The 20,196-nt window shown below is 36.5% G+C and overlaps 1 protein-coding gene across 4 annotated transcripts in view; it reads left to right on the top strand.

Annotated features, from left to right (window-relative positions):
- Nucleotides 1-557: 557 nt before the first annotated feature.
- The window catches only part of inpp4aa (inositol polyphosphate-4-phosphatase type I Aa), a 28,540-nt gene continuing 8,901 nt past the window's right edge, over nt 558-20,196 (top strand). For 2 of the 4 annotated variants that reach the window (XM_079881193.1, XM_079881191.1), the window contains exons 1-14: nt 558-693; nt 11,117-11,328; nt 12,128-12,172; nt 12,742-12,860; nt 14,557-14,673; nt 14,756-14,835; nt 14,949-15,057; nt 15,946-16,036; nt 17,356-17,503; nt 17,718-17,848; nt 17,968-18,072; nt 18,155-18,263; nt 19,598-19,615; nt 19,973-20,159. In XM_079881193.1, the coding sequence (XP_079737319.1) occupies nt 11,229-11,328; nt 12,128-12,172; nt 12,742-12,860; nt 14,557-14,673; nt 14,756-14,835; nt 14,949-15,057; nt 15,946-16,036; nt 17,356-17,503; nt 17,718-17,848; nt 17,968-18,072; nt 18,155-18,263; nt 19,598-19,615; nt 19,973-20,159 (1,359 nt within the window). In that variant the 5' untranslated portion in view covers nt 558-693; nt 11,117-11,228. The remainder of the gene's footprint in view (nt 694-11,116; nt 11,329-12,127; nt 12,173-12,741; nt 12,861-14,556; nt 14,674-14,755; nt 14,836-14,948; nt 15,058-15,945; nt 16,037-17,355; nt 17,504-17,717; nt 17,849-17,967; nt 18,073-18,154; nt 18,264-19,597; nt 19,616-19,972; nt 20,160-20,196) is intronic. The other 2 variants (XM_079881194.1, XM_079881192.1) reach the window with 1 other exon arrangement.

Genomic DNA, 20,196 nt, shown 5'->3' with positions numbered 1-20,196 from the left:
AAAACTCTGCAGCTAGGGTCCTCACATATAGGCTACAAAGAAATCTTCCCTACTCATGTGCTACTCAGTCTCCATTGGCTACCCATTTGCTTTCGTATTCAATATAAGATACACCTTATCACATTCAAAGCACTCCATGGTCTTGCCAGGTTTGGTATCACTGAAAAGCCTGCAAATCTTTACAAGGACATCCAGACTTAAAACTGTGACATGTATGTTGTCAGAGGAATTCACTGAAATATAATGTCAGCTACAGTGAACAAAAGTCTATTCCTGGGTCCCAGGAGGATAATGTAAATTCAACCTCATCCAGCTGCAGTTTATCTTCTATGAGAACTGCTAGGCATAACCACTAGATGGGTGTCAAGGTCTTCCGACAACGCGCTCGTTTAGGTCTGTATTTATCCATCGAAAACATTTCCATGAAGCGTTCTTTAAATACAGGTGGCCGAATAAACAATTAATAATAGCCTACACTATTTCCACATCTTATAAAGACATCTTCTTTTGGCTCACCGTATTTGTGAACGAGGCGGGGGTTTTAGGACAACATCTCTGACGTAATGCGCGGTGACGTCACGGCAGGGCGAGTCCACAATGCAGAGCAAGTGAACGAATTGCGGAGATCGCCGTGTATCAAAACACTGATCTGCATACTACCTTAAAATCATGGAGCATATCGGTGACTGGAACGTAAGTGATCACTTCTGCCTTTTTTAAAGCTGGTAATGTTTGCAGTCCGTGTGTAACGTTAGTAGTGGTTAAACGCTTGGAAGGAATAAAGAAAAGGGAATCAATTTTCTTTTGATATGCACAAAGTCCGTAATATGGCAGAAATTGGGCGAGAGTGATATTAGCAGGTCGAGTGATGTATTTTGAAAAGTTTTATTATAAAGCGTATTATAAGGCATAACGGAGGACGCAATCGTTCATTCAGTCGTCATCACTCTTTATTATTCCGTCATGAGAGCTGTTCAAATGTCTAACGTTAGATGTTGTCAGCTTTTGCTGCTGCAGAAGCTTTAACGTTACGTTGTTTCAATGCGCTCTAATAATGTTCCTGGAGGTAAAATAATCAGATGGGTCATACATTGTCTGTTGACATTATTTACAAGGTGCCTTGAACACATTATGGATGGAAACCTAGACCCAATTACTGTTTCCATAAAATTCCGGAATTATTTTCTAGACGTTTGGTTTTCGACTTCTGTCAGCGCAGACGGAACACTGTACTAAAATACTACTAGGACAACGGTCTCTATACAGCGGTGACACAACATCATTATTAAAAATTACAACACGACACAGGCAGCGTACATTCCCCCTACTGAAGAATGACTCGGTTGAGCCGGTTCTCCGTAGTGAATCAAAACAAACAGTGCGACCAGTGTTGTACGATTCCTAAACGAATGAATAATTTGAATCGGTTCTCCTTAGTGACTCAAAACAAACAGCGCCAACAGTGTTGTACGATTCCTAAACGAACGACTTGTTTGAGTCGTTCTTTTTAAGCAATTATTAAATAATTCTTTTTGAATCAGTAACGCTTCTGAATCAGTCAGAACTATTAGTACTGAATACATCTGACTTACTTACTTAACCGTAAATTACATAGGCCTACTAGAGTTCTGGAATCAGTGGTAGGCCTATTTTATAAAAATGAATGAATGAAACATGTCGCCACTATTTTGTTTTAGTATTTGAATTTTACATTTAGGAACAATTTCAAAGGCTTGCATTTATGCCACCTGCAAAATATCTGAGAAAAGATTCATTGTAACACCTTTTGCAATAATTGTATTACATTTATTTCTGATTTGTAATATGAAATCTGAAATGATCTTATCACTTAGCCCTTGATCCCTAGAAAACACAAGGTTTACGTAGAGAGCCAGGCCCCAGTTACAGGTCAGATAACTAGTTGCAGAATCTTTAATAGCGCTGATATGACTTGATTTGATATCAACCCTACGTCGCAATCAGAAAGAATGAAAATAAAAAGATGTGTGATAGTGTCACATTTTATGTTAAAGTCTGTGTAGTTTTTTCCATTGTAAATACAAGGGCCTCAGGGCTGTCTCTTTCTTCCTCAAAACTTTTTCTAGTTGTTCGTTATATATATGATTGTCTTTTTCAATTGTGACCTGTTCTTGTTGTTGAAGGTTCACTGGTCTTTAATATTCTCAGTACCTGGATTAATGGCACTATTGATTGGTGGATATGCCAAATTCTCACATGCTGTACTTATGCAACAGTTCACAAAAGCCTTCCAGTGAGAGATCTGGGTTACTAATACAAAGATTAGTTTCTCAGTCCTATACTTAGTGGATTCACTAGTGAATTATTTATTTATTTATTTTTTGCTGTGTGAAAAGGAGGTAAATATATGATTGATCTGGGAAGAATTCTAGAATTGAAAACTGTTAACGAAAGTCTGGTGCTTTGTTTCTGTTCTATATAATTTGGCTTGATATAAACTGATCAGGCAAATACTTTATTTCCCTATTTAAAAAAAAAAAAAAAACAATATCCAAGTGTCACCAATACTCACTGACCTTTACAGAGACAACTGATGTTGTGTAGGTTTATAACAAATTATCCTTTTTTTTCCCCTGTCTGACCAGTGTCACGATGGTCCATGAACCTAAAGTTCATGGATATTCTATTGGCAAGACAATTGCTGCCAATGACAGGTGTTTTACGGTTATTCTGCCAATTCATGCTTGAAACACATACAGAACATATGTTACTGTATGTCTCTTGTCTGCCCTTCTGCACTTGTTATGATTTCTTCACACCATTCAGCTGTGTGCCATGAGACAGACAGTGACGGATTGATTGGCTGCTCATTCTTAAGAGAAGCAGAATTTTCCTCAGCCAGATGAAATGATGTTAGGTCTAGAGATGAAAGGAGAGCATGGATAATCATGTTTTCACCCAGACGATGACTCATCACTAAAAGGAAATGGCTGTTCATTATGATTGTTACAGCTTTAATTACACAGTTTGATATGAATCCAATCAAAACAGAGAGTAAATGAACAGAGATCAAATTTGATAATTTGGCATACACAGAATTTAGGGTAGACTTTTTTTTAGTCTTCGCTTGAATTAACTTATTAGAGACTTAAAGGTATAGGCTAGTTCACCCAAAAATGAAATGAAAACTGTAATTATTTGCTCCAGTTCTAATCATTTGACTGCCAAGTCACATTTGTTTATAGCACACATGAGAACAACTAGCATCTGGCAATGATGTCAAACATGGTGCAGAAGGTAAGGGCTCAAATTTCAGATTTAAATTTGAGTCTGTTCAATAATATTCAGAGTTCAGAAGACTTATGCATGAGTCATATGGACTCCTTTAATGGTGTTTTGGAGCTTGACATTTCACTATGGCCAGTTCAGACTGCCAGAAAAAAATCAAGATTTTTGCATATCCGGATTTTATCCAGATGGGTTTTTGAAAGTCTAGACAGCAAAAAAAAAAATGGAGGTGGTTTGAAATGTGATTCCAATCAGATCTTTACGGGTGCATCTCAGTCTGGACGCTCTGGCTGCTCAAATTGGATTTCGTACTGTCTTTTGCATCACTCTTTACGCGGCACACAACAAGCGTCAAAACTGGTGGTTAAAATGGTATGTCCAAAGATTTTGGCATTTTCCTGTGCGATGGAGATCTGCACCTTATTTGGAGAGTGAGAGGATGCACCTCCATTTTTCCTGCATCCATTTTGAAGGCCTTGCAGATGCAGATAGGTTGGTTATGTCTGGAGTCTGGACGCACAAATCTTATTTGATCACTTGCAATTGCAATTATTAGTGCTGACATTCTGCCTGAAAAGATTTGATTTGAGGAAAAAAAATCTGATTTGCCAGCAGTCTGGACATTGACAACAAAAGCAAAGGTTTGAATTGGCATAAGGGTGATTAGATATTAACAGAATTTTAATTTTGGATGAAATATTCCTATTAAAGATGACATGTTTGATCATATAAAGACTCTGTATTAAAGTTTAGAGATGCACCATTTCATTAAGTAAAGCATCCACTCTTTTTCTCTGAAAAACAAAAATGGGTAAAAGGCGAAACTTCCAAGCACTAGTTAAAAAGTTTGGGGACGGTAAGATTTTTCAATGATTTTAAAAGAAGTCTCGTATGCGTTTATTTGATCAAACACGCAGTAAAAAGTTATATTGTGAAATATTATTACAATTTAAAACATCTGTTTCTATATTAGCCTATTTTGAAATGTAATTGTGACGCAAAGCTGAATTTTCAGCATCACTACTCCAGTCTTCAGTGTCACATGATCCCTCAGAAATCATTCTAATATGATGATTTGCCGCTCAAGAAACTTCTCAAATTATTATCAATGTTGAAATCAGTTTAATGCACCTGTGCTGAATAAAAAAAATATATTCAAACAAACAAACAAAAAACTTTTGAACGTGTACTCATGGATTAGTTTATTTATGCACAGACCCACATGCTCGTAAAGTGCTGTTCATGCAGAAACATTCTCACGCATGGATTCATTTCCTCTATAATGTTTATCATGCACATAAGAACTGTGCATAAATAGAAACAAGGCTCAGTTCTTGGCTTATTTTTATTATTAATGTTTTCTTTTACAAATAATTTTGTGGCATGGTTTCACATTACATTGCTATGTCAATGATACACACATTAATATTTATATAGTCCAGCACAGAATTTCCACTCAACCTCAAAGTGTAAATGTCTGCTAGCTTTTTCTAACTTAACCCTGACTAAATGTTAGTAGGCCTCAAGATTCATCTCACTCTAATCTGTGTTTAGACTTGAAAGATGTATACTGTATAAAACGCCTTCACTGACTATACCGCCTCCTCTGTAGTATTGCCTCTGTTCCTCTTTTGGTTTCAGCAAAACTGTTTTCCATACCAATTACATCTCACCTACATTAGATCTCTTTTCATTGTATTTTTTTTTTTTTTTTTTTTCTAAATGTTTCAAAGGATACAATACATCCAGCACTCTTTTGATATTCTTTATTTTTGTTTCATTTCCAGTTTCCTGTCATGTATTTTGATTACAAAAACATAGAGGAGACAGGTTCTCTTGTTGTGTACTCGCAGAGTTGCATTTTACATCCATGAAGTCCATGAGACCGTGGGGTGTCCCACAGTCCCAGTTGACATTTTAGGTTTCAAGAAGGTGCTCACGAGTGCTATGTTTGCGGCCACTTTGCACCATGTTGTTGTCAAGCCCACACTGGATGAAACCTCTGCATTATGACCCTAGAAACAGCACTGCAACAGAAGTATTGATTATTAGGCCTGAATATGCAGGTCTGTAGCATGCATAGCACACACATCTCTGCTGAGGTAACAGTTTAACCGAAATTCTCTGCTTATTGACAGTCCCAGAAAGCTCAGCTGAAGAGAAAGTCACTCACACTTCCTGATTAAGCAAAAGGTCAGGATGTGGTTGTGAGAGGAGGTGGACTGTGTGGCAGACTGAGAACTGACAGTTTAGCACGAGACTGCAACAGCATGTGTGTGATGGTCTGTATGCTTAGGCATAGTTGTGTTTGGTCCATCACCAACTGTTTTCAATCAGGTCTTGAATGTGTGTAAGTAGTTTGAGCTGAATAAATTGCACAAAAGAATTGTCCAGAAGAAAAAGAAGAGAAATGAATATCACTCCGTCCTCAGTTTGTTGAATACTGAAACGTGAGTTGTCTTTGTCCCAGCGTCATGTGCACAACTGGCACAAGCAATGTGGCGTGATGAGCCAGAAATAAATTGCACTCCCTTTATTATTATCTACATTCGAAGTGTCCATGACATTGAGCTTTCAGTTGACGGACACCTGTATTTGTATTCTCTGACGGTCTGTATTTCTGACACTGCACTGATAATCCCTGCCTGAACTGTAATATTTTTGCCTACAAACATAAAATGTTATTCATTTATTTAATCATGAATTTAAAAATCGGTATATGATTTCTTAATGTTTTTGAACGAAGTCTCTTATGCTCACCATTGGCTCTGTTTTTTAATCAGTGGCTTCTTCTGTACCAGTCTCCTGCACAAAGCTCAATATATGGCTGACCTGTGCTCTAGTTCCTTTTAAAGTGGGCTTCTCTGTGACTTCTCTCACAAGTCATCTCCATTTTTACACAAAGAGCTTAGAGAAATGACTTCTTTGAAGCAGTGTTGGTTGTAACTTCCACTTCCTGATAATTGAACCAACAGTGCTCACTGGGGCATCCAAACACTTTTTATGCTCAGTTAGATCTGATGTAAACGTTTTCTTTAACAAACTCCTCGCCAAGCCACGTATCGTTACATCACGTAACGGTTCATTCTTAGGGAATGCTGAAAGACTTGCAACCTTATTTTCAGGTTTTGGTGGTAGATATAATCCTTCACTATGTCTCATATTCTTTATCTAGGGCAAAGTCAACACCACCACCAATTCATTTTATGAAGGGATGCATTATATAGTAACAGTCATATCATATTGGATGATGATTTACTCATCATTATATGACTAAATCGTAAAGGGTCTGTATTTGTTGAATTTAATTTTTCACGGATATAGCAAATACACAACACACACATTCAGCGTAAAGTTATACCCCATGAGTTGTGTGATAGAAATATTTTATGTAATGGGTATTTTCAACATTTAAATGAGAAATGCAGACTAAGGATGCGCAGGTCAAAGACCATACAGTTACTAAAAATACTTACCCAAAAAGTGCTTAACACGGTAGAACTAACAGTCATATGATTAGCTTAGATCATTACAAACCAATCACCAGAACAAATCACAGTTAAGAAGACTTGAGTGACATTGATTTTTACTCAACTGTGATTTAAATGTAGGCCTACATCTATCTTTCTATTCAGGAGACTCACTTGGTTGTTGTGACCAGTGATCTTCTGATCGTGAATAAAACTTCATCTCTGCTCGGGAGTCGTGTCAGATATATGCTGCGCACCTGAGGAATTGAAGTGCTAAGGATTCTACGCTCAAAAAACAACAAAAGAAACAACAGTGATAGTAGCTTCTTGACGGGATGCCGTCAGCATACTTCAGGGAAGTATTGTGTTGTAAGGATTCAGGTAATTACCTTGAGATACTGTAGTAAGAAGTCAGATTTAGAGTTATATTCGTATTGAGAATTTCCATGACTGTTGCATCATGATTCAGCCATAACAATAGGTAATTTTTGCATGTAGGTCATTTCTTATTTTGGTGAAATTCATGTAAAAGGGAAGTAAGTTTTCTTCTCAGAATGGTGAGATATAGCCTAAACTCGAAATTGCAATAAAAAAGGTCAGAATTGTAAGATAAAAAGCTGCTTCCACTGCTACTGCAGAATTGTCATTGCCACCAGGCAGGCTCCGCCCACAAAATACGTCTTCGCTGAGTAGACTCGGAAAATGTAACCCTTCCCTAAGAAAAAAAAAAAAAAAAAAACGGCTACCACTGTGGTCTGTAAGATTTTAAAATGTTTTTGAAAAAAGTATTGTATGCTCATAAAAATCTTTACTGGGGATTATTATGAGATTAATAGGGATTAGGGTTGTCACATCACCAAAGCACCAGTAGTCTGTTCCAATACCAGTCACATTTCAGTTCTCTCAGAGCAGAAACTGACCCTACTATAAAAGTATTTGTCCCATTTTTGTCTCATCCGTTTCTGATTCAATTGCAATTTAAATATGGTTGTTAATCCAGAAACTTTGCAGTGTATTTAGCATTAGCAGTATGAAAAACTAAACTTTTCAGATTGTGAATGGGTAATAAAATATGAGAAGAGTCATACCTTTATAATAACTAAAGCTGTCAATCTCTAAAGCGCAAGCTCTCTGAATTTAGCACGCAAAAACTCCCATTATAATAAAAAAATTAATTGTACAATGTATTTATATCATGGTTACAATGAAAGAATTAGCAAGCACGCGGCTCATGTTGAACAAAACAAAACCTTGTGCGATTTCAGCGGTGCTAAGCGGATTCTGACTAACTTATTGATTAGCACCTCTGATAGGCCATTGCATTGCGCTCACATGCTCAGCATATTTGATTGTGATTGGATACAATGCTCAACGCTTGTAAAAAACATGCTGTAAATAGAAACCTTTGACGCTCAGAGAGCGCTCACACAAACACGAACGAGAACGTTTGAAAGCAGCGTCTATCACCGGGTACCGAACATACCCGGTACTCAGTCGGTACTACCAGTACTGCAGAAAGGCTGGTAACTTCAACTTTTTTTTGACTAACTGGTACTGGTAGTACTGGTACGTTTGACAACCCTTAAAGGGATACTCCACTTTAAAATGAAAATTCTGTCATCATATACTCACCCTCATGTTGTTTCAAACCTGTTTGAATTTCTTTCTACTGCTGAACATAAAGGAAGATATTTAGAAGAATGTCAGTAACCAGACAGTTTCTGGTACCATTGACTTCCATAGTAGGAAAAAAAATATACTATGGAAGTCAATGGTACCAGAAACTGTCTGGTTACTGACATTCTTCTAAATATCATCCTTTCTGTTCAGCAGAAGAAAGAAATTCATACAGGTTTGAAACAACATGAGGGTGAGTATATGATGACAGAATTTTCATTTTAAAGTGGAGTATCCCTTTAAGGATTATTTAATAAGAATGTCTTTTACTTTTGATCAATTTGATGCTTCCTTACTGAATAAAAGTACTGTATTAATTTCTTTAAAAAAATCTTACTGACCTCAAACATTTGAAGATAGTGTGTAATTGAAAGAATAACCTCATTATGGTTTAACCTCAATCTTTTTGTTGAAAATCATCATCACCCAGCTCCATTCTTCACTCCATAAACCTGTCTTTTCATATTGTAAGTGGAAGAGGCAGCATGTCTCTGTTAAATGTGTTTGTTGTGCTGTGAGGGATTCAGATGAGTGACTACAGCAAAAGCCTCAGGGTGAGAGACATTTAATTAGCATCAACAAACTTCTCAACACATTCACTGTCATCTGTTTTTCCATGTGTTTCCATATTATCATTATCCATTTGGCCTAACTACTTTTTAGACATAACCTAAACATGCATGAAGTCTGAATGCGGCTTGAGAATGAAACTGCTGAGATTTGTGGTTACTATGCATGAAATGTCAATGCTAATATGAGTGTCTGAGGTAATTATCAATGCTTCTGCCATGGAGGCGGGAGATGACTATTCTGATGATGGCCATTTCTATTCTTGATTGGTTTTAACACATTATGATAAAGTGTTGTTCATTGTGATTAGTTTCTAGGCTGTGTGGTGGACTATAACAGGCAGATGGATGGCTGGTGGGTTGTTGGTTGTGTATGAATCAGCCGTCCACCCCTTCAGCCCCAGACTGCAGCCATACTACCTGCTGTTTTGCCTACGCCACAGCCCAAAACCCTCCATCCGCCACTAGCGTATTTGCATCCTCATCCATTTTCGGTCCCCCCACCTCTATGTCAGGATTCAATTGGGTTGTTCAGTCCCAGCATACTGTAAAAGTTTGCTGCATTCTTTGCAGCTAAAGACTCAGAATGGGAAGTTGCACCACGAATAATTGCGTACAGCTATTTTTGTCGAAATAATTTGGTATGTGCGTTAGTACTTAGTTGGTTTGCATAATTTCTTCAGTGAACTGGATGCTAAAACAGCGTATAGAGCAAATAAATATCACTATCACCACTGTGCCCGGTTCATTCTTAGTGAATGCTGAAAGACTTGCAACCTTATTTTCAGGTTTTGGTGGTAGATATAATCCTTCACTATGTCTCATATTCTTTATCTAGGGCAAAGTCAACACCACCACCAATTCATTTTATGAAGGGATGCATTATATAGTAACAGTCATATCAGCATCAGCTGAAAACATAATATAAAAGTAATATAGGTTAATAAAAATACATTACTTATAGTATATTTTGTTAAACAATAATAAAATGGCATTCAGAGCTTAGATATGTATTTATTTTATTTATATTTTATATCAGTGGCACACAGCAATTTTGTTTCTTTATTCTATGTTATATTTGTGATAGTAATATTGTCCATTTTACTCTTAGAAATGAAAGCTGGTGTTTTTGAACAAAGTCTATTATGCTCACCAAGGCTGCATTTATCAAAAATACAGTAATATTGTGGAATAATTTTACAATTAAAAATACTGTTTATTTGAATATTAAAATGTAATTTATTTCTATGATGGCAAAGCCAATTTTTCAACAGCCATTCAGTGTCACACAATCCTTCAGAAATCATTCTAATATGCTTATTTGATGCTCAACATTTCTTATTATTAACATTGCTGAAAATATTTGAATATTTTTTGTGGAAACCATGATCCAATCAAATGTTTGGTACTTTTATTCAGCCGTGATACATTAAATTGATCAAAAGTGACAGTAAAGACATTTATAATGTTAGAAAATGTTTTGATTTCAAATAAATGCTGTTCTTTTTAACTTTCTATTCATCAGAAATCCTAAAAATTGTATCATGATTTTCACATAAAAAAAATTCAACATTGATAAGAACCATTATTAATACTTAAGTCCCTATTCAAATATATAGGCTATGAATGATAAATAATTGATAGTAAAAATGATAATAATTGAGTACCAAATCAGCTTATCAGAATGATAGTTAATAGGCCTAGGCTACATTTGTAAAATGGTTGTGAAATAAGGATGATTGTATTCTGCCGTATGTGATGTTTGGTGTCATTTGAAGCATGTATGATCCTCATTAAGCTATATCTATATAAATTGATGGCCTGAAGCTAACAGCATCCTGTTTGTGAAACATTTCCTTTTAGTCATGAATTATCCAGTCATAAACTTAAAACAATTCTCTGGCATGACTCTCTCTGATTGCAGGTCTATCATTGTGTTCAATTATAAATGCCCTCCTATGAAACTGCATAAATAATGCACACATACATAATGTCTTGAGATCAAGGACAAGTCTCATTCTTTAGTTGTCTCAGGTTAACCGCCTCGGGGTTTGCTGGCTCTTTAGTCTCCACACAGTTGGTGACGCAAATATTGACTCATCCTTTTTGTCCCATTTTCTCTTTTACTTTTAGATTCAAAACTTTTAGACTGAAGCAGAGCCTGGATTACTGGAAAGAACTGTACTTGCAACATAAAGTGTGAGTGTAAGGGGTAATCCTATTGGTCACTGTAGCTGGCGGCAAGATGGCGGGAAGAGAGCGCAGTCCACGCCACAGGCCGTGGTCTGTGTACCGAGCCAACACCTTTGACTTGTCATCTGAGATGATGGGTTTAGCGCTAGCAGGTGAGCAATTATTAGCTTTTTGGCACTTAACCTTTTGAGGTTTTGGACATTTAACTTTTGCCTGTTCAGCAAGTTCATACCATAGTGATCTAAGATATGTCAGTAACACATAATCAGACGTTCTCCACCAAGAAAAGTAGTTACGCTAACACTACAAAAGGACAGTTTAGAATTTTTTTTATGGAATTAAAGTGAAACGGCATTATATTTCTGCTTTTAAAATCTCTGCTTTTTTGTTTTACAAACTGAGAGATGAGATATGTGTTACGTAACGTGGTGCTCAGAAATACTCACGACGAGGAATAACTCTAGAAGAAAGATTTTAATCATCTAATATTTAGGAACCAGGAAAACCGCTGGAGAAAACCACATAACACCAAACGTTAATGAGAACCGACAGAGACTGAGGGAGAACACAGGGTATATATACATGAGACAAACAAAGGACCTTAACAAGATAATTAAAGACACACAGCTGAACCAAATAAACAAATGAAGTCGGTAACCATGGAAACAAAGGAGCGGCGCGAAACAAACAGAAAGTTCAAACACAAACTGGAATGTAACAATATGATCTTCCGAGGTAATAATTAGCATGCCACAGATGCTCTAAAGACCTTAAAGAGACAGTCCACCAAACAAATTTTAATTCTTTCATCATTTACTGACCTTCAAGTTGTTCCAAACCTGTATGACGTTTTTTTCTTCTGTGGAACACAAAAACAAGATATTCTGAAGAATGTTGGCAACTAAACTGGTTTGGTTACCAAATTCTGTGTTGTGTTTCACATGTGTTTAGGAAACAGTCAGGATCCTGATGAGCCAGTGCTTGAGTTCAGTCTGGGTGAGTAACAGCAGTTCAGTCAATCATAAAGTGATTACGGTGCCGCGTTACCAAAGTGAAGTTATTTTCAGTAATATAAGCCGCCAAAGCAGATATCCACTCATTCAGGAAATTGTTGTACATCTGAAGAGTCCATCTCCTCATATTCTTCCTCCTTTTTTGGCTTCCTAACATCCTACTGTATTTGTGTAGGAAACAAACTGTTTATCAGTCATACCCTCTTAGTTCACATGCAATAAACATTCATGCAGCTTAAACATGCAGCTTATCTACGGGCTGTTTAATCAAATATTTCCATTGTGCTAGAAGCACTGGGTTTTGTCTGATTTTAGCTGTACTCTCTGACAGTTATATTATTTTTTCCATGATGAAACATCATGTAGATTACAATTAGCCACCTAGAGTTATTTGACATTTTTATGTGCCGTATTTCACTTTTCATCTCAAGACTCGTTTCAGATAGTTGCTTACACAGTCTGGATTATAATGCTACTCTGAGTACAATCACAACTAAATCACTTCCCTTCTTTCATGATCAACTTACTGAATTGTTGTCCTTCTTTTCCCAGCATGCAGTGAGCTGGTCACTCCATCACTGGACCGTAAGCCCAGTAGCTTTGTAGCAGTGAGTTGCACCACCCCTCCACAGGCATTTTGGACCAAACATGCACAGACTGAAATTATAGAGGTGAGGATGGATTCATGGAGATGTGCTAGAAAACCTACCATGATATACCTTGTTTTTATTCTTTGGATTTCATTTCAAACAATATTACATGGTATAACCATCTGATCTGGTCGATTTACATGTTTATTTCTGTCCAAGTGAGTGGTTCTCAACCAGAATATGCTGAAACACATTTTACATGCAATCTTACTAAGACATTATTGGGAGATATATGCTGCATCTGAAATTGCATAATGTATAGTAGGTACCACATTTGATTTAAACCTTGATTCGCGACTCCATCATGTTGTCACTGTCATGTGACCTGCAGCATCAGTTGCGTCATTCACAAATCCTCTCCCGCGGCCTCATGGGATAGTAAAGTATGCATCGGTTGCGCACTACAGAATCTCGCCGGTCATCCGGGCACCTTTCGTCTACTTTTTTATGAATACAATGAATTCAGACATATTAATCTGCTCACATACTGTTTTTCACCTACTATATACAATGGAAGTAGCCGTACACGGATGCAGGGATAGAGTGACAACTGATATTTATATGCAATTTATGTATTTAAGTAGTTTGCTATACTGATATAAATATCATTGATTTACATTACAAAGCTATCAGAATTTCATCTTACTTTTTGGTCTTATAAATATCAGCAACTTCTGCCAAACTGTATAATTTTGCACAGTTTGGGCCTCTAAATAAAACTGCTGTGTTTTTTCGTCCTCAAGTATGAGCTCCATATTCTCCTATATCATACTATATGAGCCATAAAAGTCACATATCAAATATGATACTCAACAAAAAACACTTCTTCTTTTTTTTTCAAAACCCATTTCTATTTAAAACCATTTCTTACTATAAGATACTAAGATTCTTTTGACTATAATTTCTTATGTTAGGCTTTACATGGGTTAAGATAATCTAATGGTTATGGTTACACTTTATTTTAAGGTGTCCTTCTTACAGTGCAATTATGCATTGAAGCACTAAGTAATAATAGCTAACTACATGTAATTACTTTAGGGTTAGGGTTTGGTTTATGGTTAGTTGTGTGTAATTATGCATAGTTTATATGTATTACTATAGTAACATTAAACGTGTAACATGGACACTGTAAAATAAAGTGTTACCAATATAATTTGCGAACAAACTGAAAGATTATATGTATTTTCAGTCATCTTTAGTCAAATGCATTTACATTGGGACTGTGCCTCAGAATGCAATTAACTCTAACAGTGTCAGTAAAGGTGTGAACCAAATGGCCCGTAGAAAAAAATAGGTGTGAATAACAAGGAAACAGCATTACTCAGAGAAGATTGCAGGGTAGATGTCTCATATGGCAGTTCACTATTGTTTGTAGCCCTTTCGTATTCATGTATAAGACTTTGGGTTAAGATTCTTTGAAGGACGACATGCTAAGATCGCTGCTAAAGAACTGTTACACTACAAACCTTCAATGAATGATTCTCCCCTCAAGAACACTGGTCAAAAATGAGAGAAATCTAATACATTGGCAAGCCCCCAAACAAACACTCAGCCAAATATAGAGAAATCGAACAAAACCAATATGGAAATGCTGTGTTTCACATGTGTTTAGGAAACAGTTTTATCTCAAGGATGTTTGCTGCTACAATCCACCTTTGGTGTGAAATTTGCCCTATAAAGTATCAGATTTAGCATTTCCTACTTTATTTTTTCACAGGGCACCAGCAATCCAATCTTCTTGAGCAGCATTGCCTTCTTCCAGGACTCTCTGATTACCCAGCAGACTCAGATCAAACTGTCTGTCTACGATGTGAAGGACCGCTCACAGGGGACTGTAAGACAGAAACACACATTATTCTTAACATTCTGCATCTGTTTTGCTCAGCCTCATAAACTTGACTCTCTTTTTTTATTAGATGTACCTGCTCGGTTCGGCTATGTTTACAGTAAAAGAGCTGCTTCAAGACAAACACCACAGGCTACACCTCACACTGCGGTATGTGAGATAAATATAGGTACAAAGCCAACATGTAATCCCATAGCATAACATTAGCAGGAATTCCAGGAAATGTAGTCTGACGGGTATTTGTGTGCATTTCGCTGGCTCAGATCAGCAGAGAGTGAGCGGATGGGTAACATCACCATCATCGCATGGCAGATGGAGGAGAGGAGAGACCAGCGAGCTCCTCTGGCACGTTCAGACACCGTGAACGGCAGGGTGAGTGTCCATTGGCAAGACTTTCAGTAGTTTCAGTGTCATGAAGGTTATTTAAAACGATTAAAAAATTATTTTAATTAAAATAAAACTGAAATGAAAAATAGAAAAGTTGAAATAAAATAAAATATTAATACTAAAATGAATAAATTTAAATAAATAAATTAAAGTTAAATATATAAATAAAAAATAATAAAAAGGGCAAAAGCACCAAACACAATTACAATTACTAAAATTAAAGTTAAAACTGAAATTTAAAAACTAAAGCTAATTGAAAATGTTAATAAATATAATAGTACTGTATATAAATATTATTAAAATAACACTGGGGACTACACTACTGTTAAAGGGATATTTCACCCCAAAATAAATTTATTCTGTCATTAATTGCTCACTCACGTGCCGTTCCCAACCTGTAAGACTTTCGTTCATCTTCGGAACACAAATTAAGATCTTTTTAATGAAATCTGAGAGCTTTCTGTCCCTCTGTTGACAGTTACGCAACTACCACTTTATATAAAAGCCTAAATTCAATCTGTTCATCATATAAAGCGATCGAGTCTCTTCAGAAAATATGGATTAAACCACTCAATTCATATGGATCAGTTTTATGATCTTTTTATAAACTTTTTGAAGCGTCAAAGTGGTAGTTGCTTAGCTGTCAATGGAGGGACAGAAAGCTCTCAGATTTCATCAAAAACATCTTCATTTGTGTTCTGAAGTTGAACGAAGGTCTTACGGGTTGGGAATGATATAAGGATGAGTAATTAATGATGGAATTTAAATTTTTGGGTGAATAACCCTCCATTTAAGCCATAAGTCTCTATTTAATTCTGTAAACCTGTGTCTGATGACAAATCTTCAATATAATAATTTTTATGTTTCTCACAGATGGTGTTACCGGTGGATGAAAGTCTGACCGAATCTATGGGAGTAAAAGCTAAATCTGCCTCCTTATGTAAAGACAGTCTTTTAAAGGCAGGTGAGTGTCTAATTTTGATGTCTATATACTGTACAAAACCTGTGCATTTTTATTTCTTAATTATTGCAGCTACATTCCATCTGGAGGCTGCGGTTTATTTCTAAATGTGCCCCTCATAACTGAATCAATGGGCCATAGCGTTCACTTCCCGCTGTGAAGATTCATGAATGCCACAGGCATCATGACAGCTGTGAAAGAGGTTCGGAAAATGGTTCCTGCATCCATTAAAGAAACACAAGAGCAGTTATTTCTAGAGCGTTAAATATTGGATGTGAATAGATTATAAAGACTATAATTAGATTAGGATTGCCTTAAAGAAATACTAGTGCTTTGAGGAAGCAACATTTTGTGTTAATTAAGTTTAGGTTTTAGACTTTAGTTCTGCATAAGTAAAATGCTGCATTATTTAGCATATATCTTGTTTTCAGTTACTGCACGCAAGAATCAACAGTAGTCAAGTGTAAATGCATGATAAATGAATGATTAGATACAACCTACTGTTCAAAAGTTTGGGGATTTTTATGATTTTAATGAAGATTTTTTTTTTTTGCATAAGAAGTCTCTTATGCTCACCAAGGCTGGATTTATTTGATCAAAAATAAAGTAAAAACATAATGTTGTGAAATATTTTTCCCATTTCAAATAAGTGTTATCTATTTTAACATATTTTAAAATGTCATTTATTCCTGTGATGGCAAAGCTGAATTTTCAGCATCATTCCTCCAGTCTTCAATGTCACGTGATCTTTCAGAAATCATTCTAATATGCTGATTTGATGCTCAAGAAACATTTCCTCTTATTATCAATGTTGCTTAACATGTTTGTGGAAACAGCATTTATTTAAAATAGAAATAATTTATGATATAAAAGTTTTTACTATCACTTTTGATCAATTTAATGCATCCTTGCTTAATAAAACTATTCATTTCTTTCAAAAAAAAAAAATTTAAGAAAATTGTACTGACCCCAAACTTTTGAACGGATATGCAAGATAATACCACTTACAATTCAATATGAAAGTATAATGTCAAACCTTCATCAATGCCGATTACATCATTTTATTTCAAACGAATGATTTCAAGTAGTAGTACACAATGCTTCAGTTACAATGATTCAATGCAGTAAAATGTAGGACAAAAATGTATAGCTTTTCTTTTCCATGCATTTTCCAGTTGCGTACAGCGATTCACTGACTGACTGTCTGATTGATTGATTGGTGGATTGATTGATTGTTTGATTGATTGGTTGGTTGGTTGGTTGATTGATTGATTGATTGATTGATTGATTGATTGATTGATTGATTGATTGATTGATTGCAGTGTTTGGAGGCACTATTTCACGGATGTACCGATTTCCCACCACGGATGGAAATCACCTGCGTGTGCTGGAGCAGATGGCAGAGAGCGTGCTTTCCCTGCACATACCAAGACAGTTCGCCAAACTACTGCTGGAGGAAGATGCTGCCAGGTAAACCCAATTCACAGTTAGTGTTCATGCTCAGAAAGAATCTTTTGAGTTCTTTTGAAGAATCAGTCAAGCCTTTTATTTGTGCAGAGCATTGCAGTAATGTGACATTAGCGTGTCATTAGCCTCTAACTAACCACACTCAAACACTATGAATGTATATCATATTTCTAAATGAGATTATGGTATGTTGTTGCACATTTCTATCTGCACGCAGGGTTTGTGAGCTAGAAGAGTTGGGCGAGTTGTCCCCTTGCTGGGAGAATCTGAGGAGACAGATCATTACTCAGTACCAGACTATCATCCTCACCTATCAGGAGACTCTCAGTAATCTACACGAATACAAGGGTAAGTTTGGTGGCTCCTACTCAACCAGAAAGATTTCATGTGTAAAGCCGCTGTCACAGAGGAAGAGATATTTCAACATTGTATTATTTCTCTGATTCCTCTCACCTACTATCCTGCAGGTCCTTCCTTCAAATCTAGCTCTCTGAAAGGAGAGAAAAAACTAGAGTTCATGCCTACAAACCTCCACGTTCAGAGGATGAGAGTGCATGGCGAGTCTGGCTATGGTGAGATGGTCAATATGTGCATTTCATAACAGACATTCTTCAGTGGAGGGCTGGTCTTTACATAACGTACATCTTTGATCAGATCGCACATATGACGTGGTGACCACAGGGGCTCCTGCGGCGCATCATCAGGGCTTTAAGGGCAGTGGACTGAGGAAACTCATTCAAAAATTTGAGGAAGCCAAAAAGCAGTAAGACCTTTTATTAAAAAGTCTTGGTGAAAAATATTAATAAACTTTTTTGTGTTGCTCTGCTAGGTTTTTGGCTTTTTTAGTGTGTTAAGACCTGTTTACGCCAAGGATGATAACAATAAAGATATAGTTCTAAATATCGTTCTTAACCTTTAAATGCATGAATGTTTCGCTAATCATAATTACATATTTGGATCTTTAGCGACCCGGATCTATATCTAACACGGATGGATCTCTACCTGTCGCGGTAATATAAAACTCTCCTGATATTAGAGTAACAATTACAGAAGAATAAAATAAAGCATATTTTGTTACCTTTTAGAGCTTGGAAGGGTTCAGTTTGAGCGGATGTTTTATACCATCATCACTGTCCTCATCAGAGCTCATTTCTCAGTACATTCAGCATCTGGATCATATTCACAATCTCAAACAGGTTCTCAAACTTAAAACTATAATTTTCAAAATCTTCAAAATCAATATTTTGATCGCTGACAGCTTCTTCACCAGATCCACCATCAAGTGACAGTGACACTAATATTTGATTGCGTTCAGTATTTGCTCTGCAGTAAATCTCTGAGCCATTTCAAGTTTTGCTGATGACACTTCCTATTCTTTTGTTTTCTGCCTGCAGTAACTATGAGTGAAACTTCACTTCATCATTGTGTAACAGACATTACCACCTTGTGGAATAAAGTCATTAAAGATTCAATTATTGTTGTGCAGAAAAATATATACTTACACTGTTACACACCTCGGCTATTTAGCAACCCTATACAATTTTTACAAAAAATGAATGGGAAACAGGCATTTTTTTATAAAACAAAGTTCTTGTTATATTGTTTATAATCACTTGATTGGGGAATACTAAGAAGGTTGATGTCTAACAGGGTTAATATAAAAAAAGCAGAGTCCACACCACAACTATAATGATAACAGCATAGAGAAACAATATTATTGGAATTATTAATCTTGAACTCAGCATTTAAAGTTGCAGACAAACAAAACTGCAGTGCCTGCTTAGACTTGCCAGACCTATATCATCCATTGGTGTGGACGCTAATATTATAATCATTACAGTTATTGTTCTTGGTGTGAACGGGCCTTAATTCTTGTAGTGTGAGGAACTTATAATATATATATATATATATGTGTGTGTATATGTTGCTGTTTTATTTCACATTTAGCGCATTAACTGCGACTGTAATCAGTTGCCCTTATGTTGTTTGCTTTCTTATCCGTCTCACATTTTTTTAATATATTGACATTTTATTTCACACTTATTACATGACTGTGATTGTAATCAGTTGCCCTTATGTTGTTTGCTTTCTGATCAGTGCAAATGAGGGTGAAGGGTGAGTTTCAGGGTTGTTGACTGTTTTCCTGTCATTTTCACATGTGAAGGTGTTTCATCCTGTTTATGATCAGTCAGCGTCGAGTCCTTTACTTCCATTACATCTGAAGGATCTTTCTTGTTTGCACCAACATTTGTGTTTTCAATGATGATGTGTTAGCACAAAACTGCTTTCCTACTCCATCCGATCGTGTGCACTTTGTGTTTGTGTACGTCTTCTGTGTGTGCTTGAATATCACACCATCTCATTTGCAGTATAGTCCTCTTGGTCACAGCTTGCGCAGCTGAACAAGTGATAACTAATGGGGAATTGGAGACTGTGTTGTTGTTTTGTTTTTAATGCTCTGTCTCGTTTCAGTGCTGGAGAGTCAGCTCCACTCTCAATGCGATACCAGCCACAGGATGTGGTGAAAGCTAAAGAAATCATTTCCCATATCAACACTCTCAAGACGCAGGTCAGCTACTACACTGAGCGGCTGTCCCGCGCTGCCAAAGAACGCTCAACCAATGCACTGGAGAGGACTCTCGCTATCCTGACAGAAAAGGTTAGAGGCTTTTGCACGGACCACGTACTGTTTACTG

The sequence above is a fragment of the Squalius cephalus genome (assembly GCF_949319135.1).
Source record: "Squalius cephalus genome assembly, chromosome: 9".
NCBI classification, from domain to species: Eukaryota; Metazoa; Chordata; class Actinopteri; order Cypriniformes; family Leuciscidae; genus Squalius; species Squalius cephalus.
The sequence above is the reverse complement of the archived record's forward strand: the minus strand, read 5'-3'. Positions and strand labels throughout refer to the sequence as shown.